A 19091-nucleotide genomic window follows, 5' to 3' on the forward strand; every position below is an offset into this window, starting at 1 on the left:
CATTAACTTTGCGCGGGAGATTCTACAATCCGCCGACAGAGGGCGCGATTCCTATTTAATTACCTAGTCAGATACCCTAAACCAAAATTTAACGCTGAACGTATGGATGAAGTCCAGCTTGATAAATCACGTGCGTTGCATGTACAAAAAAGGCATGCTGGATCAGAATTTCTCAAAAACATGGACTCAGAGGGGTCATTTGCTTCTTCGCGAGAATTTTGCCCGCAATGTGGCTCCATTTTACCATTTCCTGAATCTGGAACGGTAGTTATGAAATGCAAGACATGTCCTTACAAAGTCAATGCAAAAAGTAAGTTTGAAATATATATATTTCATGTGGAAACCGGGGCTTGTAAAGTTGTTTGTGATAGCCCCCTTGACTTGTGCGTTATTTATAAAAAAAGGGTAGGCGGGGTCGGGAGGTGGCCAAGGAGGTGCTGATGATCACACCAGACTTTGTATGTTAATTACATTGATGCAAATTCAGCTCAATGACTTTGACTTTGATGTAAATGAACTGTGACTGATAATTTGTAATTTAAAAATAAATTAGTATTTTTATGTACATATTTTATTTATATTTTTTATATGATTGATATTTTTATTTTAGAAAAGAGTAGACTATAAAAACTATATATTTATAAAGTTTTCAACAATTTAAATTTTGATTTTGTTATTTACAAAACATTTGCGTACCGGCCTATCGTATTTGCCTACTACTACTACAATTACAAATACTCCGTTTTACTATTTTCTTCCTCCATGGTTTTACCACTACACTACAATTACAAATGCCGAATGTTCCGGACTGGACTGTGCGCTTATTTTTTCCAGGACAAACGTGGAGAATTTTCTGCACACGTTCGCCCTGGAAAGAAAAAATACCCAATCCGACAGTGTGTTCCAAGACGCGTGTCCATATGTTTTGTATACAAAGCACGGATCAGGTATTTTTTCTTTCCAGGAAAAATGAGTAAAATAGAGGTGGCGGAAAGTTAACCCCATTTTGACTGTTTTTTGGGAATGAAAGTTTCTGATTTTCAAATCTTATGATGAGGCATGGTCCGTGCCTTGATAGCTGCTGGTGTCGGGCACTCAAGATCTCACGGAAAAGTTTCCAATGGCGCCACCACTTTTTCATTCTATATGAAATAATATACATGTAGTATCTATTGCGATAACGTCGGCAGGAGGGTTACGTTATTGCAACTACTAATTTATCTCAATGAGATATCCCTTGAGTGAACAAGTGGTGGCGCCTTATGGAAAGTTATCCGATTTCACAATCGACCACCACAAATTTTTTAATTTTTTTAGTTTAAATTGCATTCCTTTCACAAATTTATCAGTGACAAAATTAAGCCAAATTCAAAGCTTTAAAATACTCTTTTCTTTGTATCCACGGTGACCGCATATATAATTTTAAAAAATATCACTATTTATCAGCACAGACAGCAGAATTTTGAATGAATGAAAACTCATCACTTATCTTTCCTCTCATTATTTATAGCTGCATTACATGGTGTGGTCTATCACTCATACCTGCGTCTCAACTCTCGCAAGAATGTTGAAGGTCGTCATGAGGTCGTCAGCCAGAAAGACCTAGGACCACTGGTGAGTAAAACAATGGCGTTTTATCTTAGGAAATGTCAAAACTGTTGTTGTTTACATACAGAAACGTTCGTACTGTATTGATTGTTTAATTGTTACTACCACCAAAACATTTAGTTTTATTTTGTTCTTTCAGAGGTTTCATCATCCAGATTTTACTCTGAATTAACAAAAGAGATGTAAAAACATGTGAAAAGGGTTCACCACCCACAGGGAAACCTCTGGCCATTTTTAAAATTGGTTTATGAAAAGAAAAAAACGTACAATTGTCAAAAATATTTAGGTGGTTTATTTCATATGGTTTCTTTTGAAAGATATAACCCCCAAAATAATTAGTTTCACCGTTGTATTTTGTATCAGGAATAGAGAAAAAAATTAGTGTGAAAGGTTCACCACCTGTAGGGGAACCTTTGGCCAATTTTAAAATTGTTTGGAAGGAAAATGCATAACTTTTTTGATGAAAAGGTTGTATGTCATTTGGTAAATTTTGGAAAAATAAATTCTTTGTGTGTACTTGTTTATTTTATTTCAGAGGTTTTATATTTCACCCCTATGAAAACAGCATATTTCAGTGACAAAGGGTTCGCCACCCGTAGGGAAACCCCTGGCCAATTTTTTAACAGTGTTTAGTTGAAAACTGCGCCACTTCGAATTAAAAGGTGACATTTGGTTAATGTTGAAAGAATAACCCCCTAAATATTTTGATATACAAATAGTTTCGTTTTATTTCAGAGGTTTTATATTTTACCTGAAACAGAAGAGCAAAAATCAGTGACAAAGGGTTCGCCACCCGTAAGGAAACCCCTGGCAAATTTTTGGGGGAAATGTTTGGAAACTTGCATAGCTAATTTCGTTTTTGTATGTTTTTTTTCAGATTGACAGAGCATGTGCCAAGTGCGGTCACGATGGACTTCATTTCCACACCAGACAAACACGATCAGCTGATGAAGGACAAACCGTCTTCTATTTCTGCCCATCATGCAAGTAAGTCAATCACTACTAAAGCCTGCTTCATACTTCCTGCAAATGCAAATGCAAAATGAATTTTGACGACACAGCCCTGTTTTCGCAGTGAATGTTTTGAAGGGGCTGAACACGGTTCTACTGTTGGGATTTATTCATTGCGAGTTTGTGAGAACAGAGTTTGCTTCACATTTGCAGGAAGTATGGACCAGGCTTAAGGCTTGTAGACCCTTTTAGGTTTATCATGCAACTTGCATAGATTGCACAGGGGTTAATAGCTGTGAGGGCAGAGATAGTTCTTGTGATTTATTTAGCTAGGTCAGTACAGTTTTTCCCCCAAATGAGGTGAGATGGTTCAAGGAATGAAATAAATGGTGTGATCAGGGGTAACACTGTTGAAGAGCCACAAGCATCACTGAATGACAGGATTTCAGTGCTACATGAGGATGTGTTCAAGCAGAAATTGACTGTTCACACGACATGTGTATAAAGCCAAACTGGTTACAAATGCAGCCATCAGTGAAACAGAATAAAAAAAACATGCAATTGGATTTTGAAGGATCTGCGGTGGATTTCACATAGAGTTAAGACTAGTCTTATCGCGAGTTAGGACGAGTTACTTGTCCTAACTTAGGACTAGCCTTAAGTTTTTAATATCTCCTAGGACTGGTTCTAAGTTAGGACTAGTACAAGTCTTAAGTTAGGACTAGTCCTAACTCTTTGTGAAATCGACCCCAGGATGGTTAGGGTCAAATGTTAATCTTTTATGTATTGTAATGTTTTGATTTTTTTTGTTGATTTACAGGCATCAAGAGATTGAGTACTCCTAAGATAGCGAGGCTGAAGAGAATCAACGTCTTCGTATCAGTCTTCACTGAGAGGAACTCAAGGCAAGAGCTCACTGGATCAAGGAGATGACATCACCACCGGCGACGAATACAACGACGACCAGCTGATGCCATAGAGATGTCTTACTGACGAGGAGGCTGAGCATCCATCCGTCTGTAGTGATCACAGTATGGGTACTTTAAATAAGATCAGGATCCTTTATCACTAACAGTGCCATCAGGATTGTCTCAAGAAACAAAATGAGGTTTGACATCAAAATTAAGTCTGGTTCCTTTTTCAAACTTTGAGAGTTTCGAGCGGGTTTTGATCGGTACAAGGGGAACCAGACAAAATGGCTGAACTGTGGTAAAGGTGTTTTTAAACTGTCAATGTTGCTTACATTAGTTTTAGTTTGTGATAACTCATGCTATAAAGCTAGTTTAAAAAAAAACGAGTACAGTGTATATAACTTGAATTTTTTACCTTCATGAATTGTTATTGATTGAGCCTCCCCTTACCCCAGGGGTGGGTTGATCGATTGAAGGAACGAGCAAGACACTTGATTGCACAACTTCTATGATGAAAGCCTTCCAGCTCTGGTTAGGATCATGGCATACTTTGTAACTTATGGGTCATGACAAGACTTAAATTCCCTTTTTCCTGAGAGTTGGTCATTGCACAAATGTCATCCTTGATGCTGTTACTACGACACGCCTGATACATTACGGAGGCAACGTTGCCCCTGGTCATTTCTTTGGTGCCCCTTGAAATGTTCTTGCAGCTATTCCAAGAAAAAAACGTCTTGGTGCACTTGCCCTGTTTAAATGACAGAGCTGTCTTTTTCTGCTAGGGGTTTGTGTCACAGCAAACTTGAAAGCCTGCTAACATTTTTGCTAGCACTAGCAGTGGGTGTTGGTCACAGCTAACTTAGTAAAGTTTTAGTTTAGTGGCTTACTGTTGTACCACTTCCATCCCTTTATGCTAGGGATTTGGTCACTGCAAACTTAGTAAAGTTTTAGTTTAGTGGCTTACTGTTGTCCCACTTCCATCCCTTTATGCTAGGGATTTGGTCACAGCAAACTTAGTAAAATTTTAGTTTAGTGGCTTACTGTTGTACCACTTCCATCCCTTTATGCTAGGGATTTGGTCACTGCAAACTTAGTAAAGTTTTAGTTTAGTGGCTTACTGTTGAAACACTTCCATCCCTTTATGCTAGGGATTTGGTCACTGCAAACTTAGTAAAGTTTTAGTTTAGTGGCTTACTGTTGTACCACTTCCATCCCTTTATGCTAGGGATTTGGTCACTGCAAATTAGTAAAGTTTTAGTTTAGTGGCTTACTGTTGTACCACTTCCATCCCTTTATGCTAGGGATTTGGTCACAGCAAACTTAGTAAAGTTTTAGTTTAGTGGCTAACTGTTGTAACACTTCCATCCCTTTATGCTAGGGATTTGGTCACAGCAAACTAAGTGAAGTTTTAGTTTAGTGGCTAACTGTTGTACCACTACCATCATACATGACTTCCATCCCTTTATGCTAGGGATTTGGTCACTGCAAATTAGTAAAGTTTTAGTTTAGTGGCTTACTGTTGTACCACTTCCATCCCTTTATGCTAGGGATTTGGTCACAGCAAACTAAGTGAAGTTTTAGTTTAGTGGCTAACTGTTGTACCACTACCATCATACATGACTTCCATCCCTTTGTGCTAGGGATTTGGTCACAGCAAACTAAGTGAAGTTTTAGTTTAGTGGCTTACTGTTGTACCACTTCCATCCCTTTATGCTAGGGATTTGGTCACAGCAAACTAAGTGAAGTTTTAGTTTAGTGGCTAACTGTTGTACCACTACCATCATACATGACTTCCATCCCTTTGTGCTAGGGATTTGGTCACAGCAAACTTAGTAAAGTTTTAGTTCAGTTACTTGCTGTTGTAGCACCACCATCATACGTGACTTCCATTCCTTTATGCTAGGGATTGTGTCGCAGCAAACTTTATATTGAAGTTCATATGAACACACATGACCTTTTCCCCTTCCTACCTGGGGAAATGACTGGTACTTTATACTAATCCACCCGCCATGTGACCTCTGACCCTTCCTCTGTGGGGTAAAGTTACTGTAAATCTTTGCGGCTGTATGTCAGAAATGGCCACCTGCCATTTTACCTGTGCCCCTTCCCACCTGGGGTATTTGTTGCAAAAACATAATGATAAATCTTGAACCATGTGTTGTGAATTGTTTCGATAGATTTATTCATGATTGTTCATTCAGTGCATCTGTGACCCAACTTGACAAAAAGAAGAAGACTCATTGCATGACACACTTCACTCAATTTTTGACGAAACTATTCAAATTTTTAGCTGTAAACTTTATTTTGGGACAGAAAATAGGAAATTGTGAAAATATTTTTCCTTTTTGTCAGTTTGGGTCACAACTGCATAATATTTCTGTATTTTACATAAAGTTTTCATGTTGTCAAGACATTCCCACAAAATGAGTTCACATTACTTTATACAAAATACACATATTTTTCAGATAGAACATTTGACTTTACTTTCCAAAATACGGAATCCTAAAAAAAATGGCAAAATTCTCATGGCAAATTTCTGGTAACGTATAAATATTTTTGAAACTTTACTTGCTTTAAAACCTCTTCTTTTCTAGATTCCTCGATGTTGGAATATCTTAAACCGGTTTCCTCAAAATGGAAACCATTTGTTTCTTTGCATTACTAAAATTCATTTAATGTAATATTTGCTTGTGGCTCAATTTATGGGAGTGCATCTTGTTCTATATTATTAATACTTTGATGATTGTGAAGCCAAGTACAACTTACACTCGAGACAGTTAGACAATTTCTGCAAGCAAAACACATCTTCAGTAAGTACATTGTTGGGACAAAAGTATAAAGCATTTGGATAAGTGTGATGCACACCTGTCCAAAACTTTATATGAAATTGATCAAAAAGGCGATTTTTTCTTTTGATAGATCTATTTGATAGCGTTTAGTCTTTGCATTGCTGCGACAGTAACAGTAAAACGGTTCTAAATTTCAATGAGATTTTTTGTCAAAAAATATTTGGAGATAACATTCATTTCAACTCAAGGATAGTAAATGTTGTACTTGGCTGTTTTTATAATTTGAAAAATTGTGTCTTAAATTATTTGGTTACCATTCATTAAATGCTGTAGAAAGCACCACTGAACTGTAGAAGCAGCAGAGTTGTGCAAACGTGTGTGCCGGTCGGTGTGGCCAACTACTATCTGGAATGTGTGGCGACCTAATGATCCAAGAGTTAGTGGTTGGGTAAGCATTTTATTAAGTGAAATCTTGTTGATGTGGCGCTGGTAGTCTGTCTTACCGGTGTCCTACCTTACATGATTGACAAACTATTCTACGACAAAAAATCAAAACCTAAGAGAGAAAGGATTCGGTTGCCTGTTGAAGTCTTTGGGGGCCTGTATCAAAAGTGTCAAGGACTGAGGACCATTGCACTTTTTTTCACTTTTTTACCTGATCATTTTGTTATCCTAAGTTGGTACCCGTCTCTCTATACTGTTCCTGTGTAAACGGGTCTACTTTTCGAGCAACTTTTCCACACCAGACATCCTCTTCTGATCTGAGGGAGCCTCTGAACCTGATGGATAGCGGAGACTTCTACCCAGATGTTGGTGCGAGGGTCGGAGAAACGAGATTCTGAACATGGCTATTCACATTTCACTCAGGTACTCAGGTATTATACATTGGTTTCACTTGCGTTAAGAAGTTTTGACTGTATTATAAGGAGATATCAAAGATGACATTGGGATTGTGTAGGAGGTAAATAGGGTCCTTTATTGTAGAAGAAACATCGTCGCTTAGAAAGTTGCTGTTGTGCATTATGTACTTGTGACCGATTTAGTTCTCAGCCACAGTAGGTTGTACTTACTATTTGTAAGTAAAAATAGTGTTAAGATTTCAGAGTGAGTTAAAACCCATGTACTGCTGAACTGCTCGTCGTTTTCAGTCTACAACATTAGCTATTAGTCTATTTCAGTGACCAATTTACTAGGTTGTTCATTGTAGGTTTTTACTAGATTTGTTCATTAAAACTATAGGTCTTGAATGGTCAGCTCTATGACAGATTCTGGAGTAGGTATGTTAACGACAATCACTTGAGGAAATGTTGACCAATAGACACTCCCCTTTTTCTTACAAGTCACAAATCCTGCCGTTGTGCATGATTTGTATAAATTTGTCATTTATGTAGTACCTAGCATTTATGCAGTACTTAGCTGCAGTAGGTTGTGTTAGTTCCTTCAGGGCATCATTTGATAATTTAAAAAAAGATATTTCAACTAGTTGACCCTTTTGCTGCATGGTGTCATCACTCAGGCTGTTTCAGAGACAAAGACACTAGCTCGTTAATTATTTGACAGGTTCTAAAAAGAGTAGGCAAGTTTGTGATATTAAACCCGTAGAACTGTTGGGAACAAATGCAAAATAGTTTGTCAGTATAACTATTGTATTTTGTTTTAGATCTCTTTCAAATGAAACAAATTTTGTGCGACATCCAACAATGATTTAAATTCATTCATGGTAAACATGTACATGTACAACAGCGAAGTGTACAATGGACCAAACTAGGTGTTTATTAGCAACTTAGCAGTATTAGTGTAGACGTATTCAGTTAAACAACCAACCTTAGTAATTTGTCACATGGCTAGGTAGTTATAGGTTAAGGAAGCACTAGTCCAGTATTAGTGTAGAACTATTAAATTAAATAATTTCAAAACTAAATTAGTTATTTTTCGATTGATTTTGTTATGAACATTATGCCAAAGCGACACAGCAGGAATAGGTATTCTAAATAAGACATTACTCTGTTACTTGGTTCATGCACTGTTAAACTGTTTGCAGAATCACAGGTGTCTTTCTAGATGGAAAATACACCAAGTTATCAGTGATCTGATCGTCACTGATAAAACCTTAATTTTCCGACATCATTGTCGGACTTATTTTTATGCAAAAACAATGTTTTAAAAATTGGTACGAAATCATTAGAGTGCAGTGGTTGGTTTGCAGATTGATATGAAGTTAATCAGTAGGAGTATTTGTTTATCCTAGATGTTCAATGCTTTATTGGGACTTCATCAGCAAGTTGTAGTTGCGTTAGATTTGAAACTTTGTCGTAATTAAGAGTTTAGAATTTGTTTAGAGATAGGTTAGGTTTTCTTAAACAGTTGTTTTTCTCAGTCTAGTTATCCTTCATAAACCCAATGTCATCTACAATATCTCCTGTAATGATACTCAATGCAATGAAGATGCAAATCTGATGTTTATGTACCACCACACTTTGGACTTTGAAATTGTGTGAACTGAATGTCGTTTGAACATGTAATCACACACACTGTTAAAATGTTGCGATGTTTTAACAAATCCAAAACTTATGATTGATTTGAAACAAAATTTATGAAGTGTAGTACTTCTAATGCAAGTGAAACCAATACATTCCTGAGTATGCTGTTAATATTGAAAAGAACGTATTTTGTTCTTTTTTGTTGTTGCATGTTACAAAATGCACAAAATTTGTCAAGTTCAGCCGCCATGTTGGAATCTTGTTTCTCTGATCAGCGCATCATCATCTGGGTTGAAGTCTTTGTTATTCTGATGGTACAGGACTCAATTGGTGACGGAGTGGAAGCGTCCTTTTACACTTCAACCAAAATTCAAACTTGAAACTTTACTCCAAGAACTTAGTGACGTGTTTGCCCGAACAGGGGGAGACGTCCGACGGTACACTTGATTCAGATTCATCAAACATTTGAACGGGCAACTTAGAATCCTTTCCGACTTATGTTTTGGACTTTAAAAAGAAAAACTTTAGTTTGTTTTGGCTTCAGACTTTAAAAAACAATCTTTTTAGTTTGTCAATCATGTAAGGCAGGACTTCGGTAAAACAGACTATCAATAAAACATTAACTTGATTTAACTTAATAAAATGCTTTCCTTCCATTAATACTTAGATCATTAAGTTGCTTCACTTTCTAGATAGTAGTTGGCCACACCGACTGGCACACACGTTTGCCCAACTCTGCTGCTTCTACAGTTCAGTGGTGCTTAAAAAAATCAAAAAAAATCCCTTAAAAAATGCCTTTTTTATATAGACTAAGTCAGCCAAAAATATTTCTCGTGCCGTTGTACGGTTCGAAATTAACTGCGTAAAAACTTTGGCCCTACCCCCCCTATTATTAAAATCATGATCAACCAAGTGCACCCCCTATAGGGGTGCAGAAGAGACTGTATCCCAAAGTAATGTACACCAACAATGTAATCAACTAGAAATTTGCACATGACACTTATACATGGCGTCAAATTCAAATTACCATTAGATTATATTGCTCGGTACACCAAAATGGAATGCAGCCCCTTATTAAAGGTATCGTCTTATAGCTTGTTGTGACTTTAAATAACAATAAAATGGAGTCCCATTGTGGACTTAGTCATTTTTTTGACCAAAACACTTGGCCATTGTTTGTACTTAGTTATTTTTTGTACTTAGTCATTTTTAGACCAAAACGCAGAGTAGTTATTGAATTTCTGTGTCCCTTTGTGGACTTAGCCATTGTTTGTACTTAGTAATTTTTTGACCAAAATACTTAGTTCATTTTTGGACTTAGTAATTTTTTGAGTAAAACACTCAGGCATTTTTGTACTTAGTAATTCTTTTACAAAAACACTTAGTAATTTTTGACTTTCTGTGTCCCTTTGTGGACTTTTTTAGTCATTTTTTGACCAAAACATTTAGCCATTTTTTTTACTTTTAAAACTTTCCAAGATGGAGGTGTTTAAAGTCACGGAACAAACTATAAGATGCGGCCTTTATAGAAGATACAACATTGGTAGTTATGCTATTGCGAATTGAACTTACAAACTTAATGCAGGAATTTTGTGAACATGCATTGCCTTAAATTTTGGTAAGCGTGCAAGTTAACATTCATCTGAATGTCCACTTGATGTAAACATTTGGGCAGTTTTAGATTATTTTTTTGAGTCAAAATTTGCGCACTCTATATGCAGTAAATGAACACCAATGTTGTACCTTCTTTATAAGTAAGAAATGCAACCTGTAAACCCTAAAGGAGTCAAATTTAATTAGATTTGTTTGAACAGAATCAAAAACCGCTTTGATTCTGTAAATATTCTGAGTTCTTGTAAGATGAACAAAAAACACAGAATTATTTTACAAGTTTGCAGAAACCAAATAGTTAATTCATGTTTTCATGAGACTAGTTTTTTGTTCGCCATGTGGACTCCTTTTGGAAAGAACAAGTTACATTTCTTCCTTGGTTGATCATTTATATTTCTTAGCTATGGTTGTCATTTGCCAGCTGATATTTCTTGAAGGATGATTTGGTTTTTTAAGTTGAATTTTGAAACTGTACCCATTTTCAATAGTTGTAATAAAAACAAGTATGAATTGAAAGCTGTATCTGATTTTACAAATACAATTTTAGAATGGCGTCACTTGACAAGTGCATTACAAAAATTGAAGACATTTTGAAATAATTTCAACAAGGGTTTCAAAAAGTAATTGTACATCAACTGGCATGTTTCCAACCATCAATTTAAGCAACTATCCAAATGAATAGTAAGGAAGCAAAAGGAGTGCCAAAGCACCCCAAAACAAACATTTTTTTAATTCCGTAATCATAACATACATAGGCATAATCAAGTTCTGGAGGTTGGGGTGGGTGGGGTAATTTCTAACAGTTTGGATGTACTAATTGATGTATCTGTTTTCTTTCTTTGGAAATTGTTGAAAGTTTGTTGAAAATAAAGTATTGAAAGATTCAAATAAATACTCCAGTCTGGTTTGCTCTAATTATTTCTGATGAATCCTAATATTTGGACGATATTTGGTTCTATGAACAGCTTATAACTTTGATGATTCCCTTCTTGGTGGTGATGAACTAATTAAAAGTAACTTTAAACAAATAATTAAGGCAGGGTATACTTTTGGTATTTATCAAAGACCCATTTCCTCACTTGGTGTGTGTGCCACAAGAAATATATAAAATATAACAAACCTATGAAAGAAACACCCACATTCCATGCATAGAATTACATGAGAAAGACTTCATGCTTTAAACCTTTCTCAGATTCAATTTTTTGGGGGTGAAACAAAAATCTTTCCCTAAAACTACATTTTACCCTAAAGGGTGTTGTTTCCAACAACATTTTTTAACATCAACATGACCAGTGCTTTAACGTTTTCAAGGTAATTTATTTGTGGAGTAACTACCAAGTATACCCTGCCTTGGACTACTCAAAATTGATAATCAGAATAATCAGATAAAGTGTACTTTTATATTTAAGAGGATGCATTCAAAATTATAAAGCTAATTTTGTTTTCAAAATCCTTGGGGGTTGATAAACAGTAATTCCATGTTTGCAAGTACAGAAATACAGTGCAATCGTTCCTTTTGGTGAACTAGAATGTAGAAAAACTATTTAAAAAAGCTCCTTCATAATATTATATTAAGTAATGATCTCAAGGGTAGTTTAGTATCGAATTGACAATGCTTAGCCTGTAAACCATGCGCGATGTTTGGCTCTTGAGGGAAAAGTATAGGTTTCATTGAGAAGAAGGGCTCACCTAAATGAAATTTTTTAATAGAATTAAACTGACTTTTAGGATGCCCCACAAAAAAGAATAAGTCATAAATAATGTGGGTCTTAGGAGAAAAAAAAGGTAAGAGAGAATTTTTGGCAAATGTGTCGGTATAAATTATTATGGCCCTACAGCTAGTAACAAAAACATACATTTGGTTGCCTTTCAGAACGGTTGAGGCTTTGTACCTCAGTGACTGCTGTTGTGGCTGGAAAGACTGCTGTGATGCAGGGAGAGACAGCATACACTTGATGGAAGGGAAACATCAGATTCCACGATCTCTGAAAAAGAACAAAATTGTATGTAGAGTATGGATGTAAATTAGTGTTCAAACATAATGAGAGGATATATACTAGAAAGTATAAGGCATGGGGCATTATTTTTTACTTCATGACAGCACGGGCCTTTAAATTGTCTCCACATATACTACATGTATACAATACTTCCTTACGTCAAATCTTATTCCCCACACACAAGAAAACAATTCACAGAAAAATATGTGCGCCATGTGATTTTACTAGACACTTGCATTGAAGGAATTGGAGAAACCAAAAAGTGTAGTGCAAAGTGTTATAATTCATCAGCAAAATCGATGAGGGTAAATGTTCAACGAAAATATCCCTACCAATTGTCCTCACTAGTATTGAGCGAGAATTCAGTGGTTTTATAAATATTTTAACACAATCTATGTTTCTTCGATTTGTCTTAGGTATTTAGCTGACAATAATTTGACTTTTACATTATTGCCTGAAGCATAGAGTAAGTACAAAGCCCGAAGCAACAGCAGCGCACACAATTTACAAGACGCATTTCCCAACTTGTCTTAGAAAACCCCTCAAGTTTCCCCATATGATATATTTACCTGATTTAGAAGATTCTACGAACATCCACGCAGTTATCATCGTAGAAATTGCTTAACTTTGATGTCGTTTTTCGATGTATAATGTTGAAGAAAATCTGTTTTCACCACACACACGTGAGTCGCTTTTGAACACACCATGCCCGCGCTCAGAAATAAAATGGCCGCGGGGAGTAAAAGGGTGCATGCGCGTGACGTAGTACGAACGGCATCCTTTTATTGGCCGAAATTTGAAAGAATCATGTAAGGGGGGGGGGGGGGGGGAAGTCCAGCACTTTTATTAAATTTGCCCAATTTTATAAGGTGCGATTTCATGCTGTATGTTATGATGCAGTAGGTTTTTATGAAGCAATTTTATTGAAAAAAAGCCAATATATAAGCAACAACTAGGAGTTGCTATTTTTTTGTGGAAAAGTAGGCCGAAGTTGTTTATAAAAATTGGCTATTTTTATGCCAAAAATAAAATTTTAAAAAGGGGCAAAGTCCAGCATTTCCATCAAAATTTCGGTCATTTTGTTAGATGAGATTTTATGTTCTATGATTCAGCAGACCTTTCTTGTGCATGTATTGGATTGGGGCCAAGATCTAAGCAGTTCTATGAAAGTTATTAAGATACACCAAGTGAGAAGATTGGTCTTTGACATTACCAGTAGTGTCCAGTGCCTTTTAAACTTAGGCCATAATAAAAATAGGTCATAACTGGAAAAATCATAAGGAGTTTAGTCTAGCTTCTTACCAAATGTTGGTCTATAAGGGTATATAATGATCAAAGCTATTTACAAGAACTATTTGTGTCATTCAGGTTGAGAGGTCTAAGTGTTCATGACAAAATACATAAATAAATTCAACTGAGGAAACTGACATACAGGTGAACAAACAAAAAGAAAACAAAATGGAAACAAAAATGTGACTTTGTACAGATTAATGTACATTAAGTTTATTGAAAAAACTTTACCCCAAAACAAAAGTTTCTCCCAAAAACAAAATGTTAGTTTTTACATATATTTTATACATAATTTGAAATCAAATACCACCACTGGGCATACACGGCTCTATCGTCTTGAAAATTTGTCATGCAAACTGAGCATACTCATGTACAAATAGATCCAAGTAATGGCAGAAATATCCTTCAACATTTGCAGTAACACCACATAGAATATAACTTGTTTTCCACAGGTAAATCACTCAGGTGGAATTCAAACCCCCCATAGGAAGAGTGCTTTAAATAAGAACTATCAAATATTGTAACACACCTCTTGCTTGTTCTGTATTTTGGTTGGCTGAAACACGGTCACATGGGATGAACTAATATAGTCTAGTGATCCCGCGTGCGTGTTTTGCGGGAATAGAACCCGGGCCCACACTAGTCTTTGAAAGTAGTGCCTGGGTGCAGCGCCCTCTCTTGACTTGAACCGTGATCAGCAACTAAAAAACTTCCTTTCTTTTCCAGATGTCTGTTCTTACTTCAAGGGCCTGTGAGTGACCAGAAGAGGGGCCTATTCCCCTCTTCTAATCACTTAAAGTCCTCCGGGGGAATAGACGTACACAAGTTACCTCATTGCCAGTCAATATGTGTATAATAAACCACAAGGAAAACTGACTGGGTAAATTTTAAATGATTTTCGGGTAAACAAAGACAAGTTTACTAGAATGGGATTTGAACCAATGACCTTAGGATTAACATGCTGGTGCTCTACCAACTGAGCTATCTATCCCTATATTGTCCATATCTTAGTTCAGGGATGCCAGTCAGAAGCCATGTAATCAATAGCTGCCATGTAGCCAGGAATGGCATCCAACGTTTATGAAACAACCTGAGACATCACGTCCGTGTCTCCTGTTTGATCTTGCCAGTATTCTTGGGCATCTTATTACTCGATGCGTCCGTTAACTCTAAAGCTTTGTAGTATTCTTAGGCATCTTACGGCTTGGGACGTCACATTCTCGTCTCCTCTTTGCTCTTGCCAGTATTCTTGGGCATCTTACGAATTGATGCGTCTGTTAACTCTGAAGCTTTGTAGTATTCTTGGGCATCTTACGGTTTGGGACGTCACGTTCTCGTCTCCTCTTTGCTCTTGCCAGTATTCTTGGGCATCTTACGACTTGATGCGTCCTCCAGCTCCTTGGCTTTATAGTAATGAGGAGCTACTTCAAGGAGCCAGGCATTCTCAATCTCAATCACCTGTAAATACAGAATCAAAATATTATATATCAACATTTTACACAAGTATCGATCAGGTTGGTGCAGTGGGTTCTGTCCATGCTTTTCATTTCAGTGGATTATGGTTTGAATCTCCAACCAGCGCCTTACATGTGGATCAGGTTGTTCAGTCCCTACCTCACTGCAAAGGTTTTCCCTATAGGGGTCCTACTCCCTTGTCTAAACCCAAAATGTCTTCATTGTCTCCTTTACAACAAGATGTTTTCCCATTTGGATGCTTTGCTGACTATACAATTCAGATGTCTCTAATTCACAGACACCCTGAAACGAGACACTGGCTTGGTTAGCGCTGAGGAACTACGCTCCTGCATGCTGGATCAAAACATCTGGACTAAAATCACTGAGCAGGCTGGAGCTTCTACACTGGGCGTGACTTGATGGCAATTCATATGTAGATTCAGATCGGATGCATACGAGTATTACCCTATGTTGAAATCTGGACTGTTCCATTTCAAATGAAAAATGAAACAGTCCAGATTTAATGACTTCTGGGCAATCAGAATAGTTTTGTAATTTTCATACATTCAATGCACTCTCAGGTGCCACTCAAAACTGTCTTGTGTGACAAGGCCTTATGAATTCTATACAAGTATCACAGTAGCTTGATGAGGTCAATGGATAAAAAGGTCTGCACCTAAAAACTCATCTTACCTGTCGCATGAATTCCTTGGTAGTGAAGACCAGTTCATGATAGATGAGCCAACGAGGCTGCTCTTCAAACAGACTACTGTTGGGATGTACCAGTACTGTCTGCTGATGCTTCACCGTCTTGTACTGACCGCCTTTACTGAACTTAGCCGTGTGGTAAAAGAAGCCCGCTGTGATAGCCTTGTACAAAGTGACAAACCAGACAGTTTTTAAGTTAACGAAGATTGTAGCGTTAAGATCAGAAAAGAGCAACAAGTCAGGTATGGATCTGGGCTCAACTTCATAGAGCTTCTTAATCAATTGTCTGCTAAGCAGAAATTAACAGGATTACTAGTCACAAATTGTACACGTGACATGTTAGTTTGGATAGTTCTGGTACGCCACTTTTTATTGTATAAGTTATTGTATTATTCTACTTTTTAAGCTTAAGCAGTTCTATAAAATTGGGCCTAGGAAATGCCAGTGGCGTAACCAGATAACTATGTTGGGCAAGCAGGGGGCAAAGAATATATAATACTCTAGTCTTACATAGTGCACGTGTCAACTTATACGGAACATTCGCAAAGTTAGGCCAGAACAACCAGCGGATAAATACCATCCGAGACAAGGTTTTTTGATTCACCTTAGGAGAAGTTCCCATACCAAACACATTTGTTTACAAAAAGCAGAGACTTAAACGGCTATCTACTCCAAACAAGCAGGGGGATATATGTTATCCAACTACCTTTTAAAGGTACTCAAACCACTCAAAAAAGAAGGCACTTAAAAAACGCAAACAAGTTCTGAAAAATAATAATAGTGCGGGTGGGAACAGACGCATAACAAGTTGACTTGAGATAGTTAAAGCCTTAATCACCTTTCTGATAGCGACGTTATCATGCATTGATGAAGTAGAAGGAATCTCAACTCTCTCCATCAGTCCTTTGATCTGATCTCGGACATCTCTTGCTCTTCGCATCGATCGATGCTGGATGAAGTTCTCAAAACACCACTGGGTAGAAAAGTCTGTCTCCAGCCACTGAAATCAAAGTACAGTAATCGATTAGGAAATTATTCTTGAGACATCACAGTGCATTGTTTGATGACTGAAAATTTGTCCAGTCAGTTTCCCCTTTTGTTTATTTTTTACTCATATAATTTCATCTTCAAAAAGTTACCCCCCCCCCCCCATGTCATTGCAATCAAGATGGAGAAAGCTGGGCAGTCTGAGTAGTTTCTCTTTATATATGGGATTTGAGGCATTGCACGATCAGGTATCATACTTTGCCAAGTAGATTTTTTTGTTGAGAACTAAATTCTGAAAACAACTGTCCTGCTTATTAACTACTACCTGCCCCAAAACTAGACTACTATATTCACTTAGTGGATCGAGGGGATTTCCCGTTATTAGAGAGGCATGGTGTGGAGAATTTTTCTTCACTTACTTCATTGTAGACTTTGAGAAGTGTCAGATGGTCTCCCCCAGGAGTGAAGAAGTTGACTCTAGCGTTGTCGGCGTGAACGATCTTATCTTTGGGTCGATAGAAGATGGCATTGCCGACTGACAACATGGCTGTTATACTAAGAATCTCCTCAGTACACTGGTATCTAATGAACAAAAGACAAAGAGTTCAGTCCTCTAATCCGCCCGGCCACAACACCAAACATTACAATGATTAAGTTCAGCCCTCTATCAGGTTTTCATTACCAAAAATATATAATAGTTATCATAATCGCAGATAAAACATCCATCAATTTCTTACTTTTCAGAAGCTAAGATCATCTTAGACATCATTGGATCCACGGGAAACTCCGCCATCCTGCGACCCAGTTTAGTGAGCTCTCCTTTGTGGTTGAGTGCCCCCAGGGCATATAGCTGCTCCAGGGCAAGGACCAGTGTCTCATGGGGAGGTGGATCCATAAAGTCAAAGTGAATCAAATCGTTGATGCCCAGGCTCTTCAAGAGGAGGACAACGTTGCCGAGGTTCGTTCTCTGGATCTGAAACGGAATAATGTTGTAAGATTTTATTATTTTTATGAGAGACCATATAACATCACAAGGTTAGATGACCACTTCAAGACGAGGGCTTTACTTTTTAGGGCTAACTGATTTGGACTAATTCTGGAAGCAATCTATATGCGCAAAAGTTTTTAAGCAATTTATATGCAAAATGTTGTTTTAATTACGAGTGTTTCTCAGTGTCTTAAAATGCTCAGTATTTTTTTTTCCTGCAATGGTTTACAGGGTCATGTGGCACAAAATGCAGCCAATTAAAACCAGGAGCACAAAGGGCAAACCCCTTCTCTTTAAGCAAAGTGCACTGAGTTCTTTTATGTGCATTACACAACACACAGGATCTATGGCTTTACGTCCCATCCGAAGGCAAAGCAATGATAGTTAAGTGTCATGGTTAAGGACACAAGTGTCACGACTGGGACTCAAAACCAAACTCTGCTGATCAGAAACAATGTTCATATCTTCTCATCCAAAGCACCCCACAAACTTATCTTAAAAATAAATTGTATGCAAGTTTGCCCCAAACAAGGTTAAAAGCAACTCTCGGTATTGGGCTACAAGGAGAAACATTTTTTGATGAGAAAAGTACTCAGGGGAGCTGAAGGTAGGAATCTATATTCCTCTTAAAACAGTCTAGATTGTAGGATGCAGTGAAAACAAGGAATAACTTTCACTTACTTCAGGAATGGTGTTCTCCTCCAGTTCATTCTTGTAAGCCCAGGCAGTGTAGAGACGGAAACATTTACCGGCAGCCACCCTGCCTGCCCTGCCAGCTCGCTGATTAGCTGATGCCTACATTCACATAATAACAAAATAACAAGTGAATGCTTGTGACTTTTTTTTCACAGAGCTTGGGAAAGCACTGAGTATAATAGTGCTGACACACTTTGGTGAATATGGGTATTTCCATCTATTCAATAATTGTGACCTGATCAAAACTGACCTTTGACACTGGGGTCACGACAAGGGACTCCATCCCAGTCCTTGCATTATAACTCTTCTGCTTGTTGAACCCTGGATCAATGACGAAGACGATGCCGTCTATAGTCAAGGATGTCTCCGCTATGTTAGTGGCTAAGACCACTTTACGAGCCCCTGGCGGAGTGGGCTCAAAGATCTTGGCTTGGAGCTCAGAGGGGAGGGTGGAGTAAATCGGGAGGACGATTAGCTCTCGGATCTTGGTGCCTAGTTTCCTGACTCTCTCCTGGGTTTAACAATTCAAAGAATTTGATTACTTTGTGGAAAGGTAGGGTTATAGGAGGGTACCTGACCATAAAAACCTACTTTGTAAGAAGCACTGCAGCTGTTGGAAG

General features: G+C 37.5%; 2 protein-coding genes across 3 annotated transcripts in view; one reads left to right on the forward strand and one right to left on the reverse strand.

The window, feature by feature from the left end:
* Positions 1 to 180: 180 nt before the first annotated feature.
* On the forward strand, positions 181 to 6217 carry LOC139948112 (DNA-directed RNA polymerase I subunit RPA12-like). The gene is made up of 4 exons (XM_071946144.1): positions 181 to 310; positions 1511 to 1614; positions 2486 to 2595; positions 3380 to 6217. The coding sequence occupies exons 1-4, from the start codon at positions 181 to 183 to the stop codon at positions 3402 to 3404; spliced, it is 369 nt and encodes a 122-aa protein (XP_071802245.1). The 3' UTR covers positions 3405 to 6217.
* A 7616-nt stretch (positions 6218 to 13833) lies between these two features.
* LOC139948057 (pre-mRNA-splicing factor ATP-dependent RNA helicase DHX16-like) overlaps positions 13834 to 19091 on the reverse strand; it is a 90577-nt gene continuing 85319 nt past the window's right edge. For both annotated transcript variants that reach the window (XM_071946063.1, XM_071946062.1), the window contains exons 15-21: positions 18722 to 18982; positions 18457 to 18570; positions 17525 to 17760; positions 17207 to 17369; positions 16639 to 16800; positions 15786 to 15962; positions 13834 to 15095 (exon numbers count right to left, since the gene is read on the reverse strand). In XM_071946063.1, the coding sequence (XP_071802164.1) occupies positions 14964 to 15095; positions 15786 to 15962; positions 16639 to 16800; positions 17207 to 17369; positions 17525 to 17760; positions 18457 to 18570; positions 18722 to 18982 (1245 nt within the window). In that variant the 3' untranslated portion in view covers positions 13834 to 14963. The remainder of the gene's footprint in view (positions 15096 to 15785; positions 15963 to 16638; positions 16801 to 17206; positions 17370 to 17524; positions 17761 to 18456; positions 18571 to 18721; positions 18983 to 19091) is intronic.

Source organism: Asterias amurensis, chromosome 15 (assembly GCF_032118995.1).
Source record: "Asterias amurensis chromosome 15, ASM3211899v1".
Lineage (NCBI taxonomy): Eukaryota > Metazoa > Echinodermata > Asteroidea > Forcipulatida > Asteriidae > Asterias > Asterias amurensis.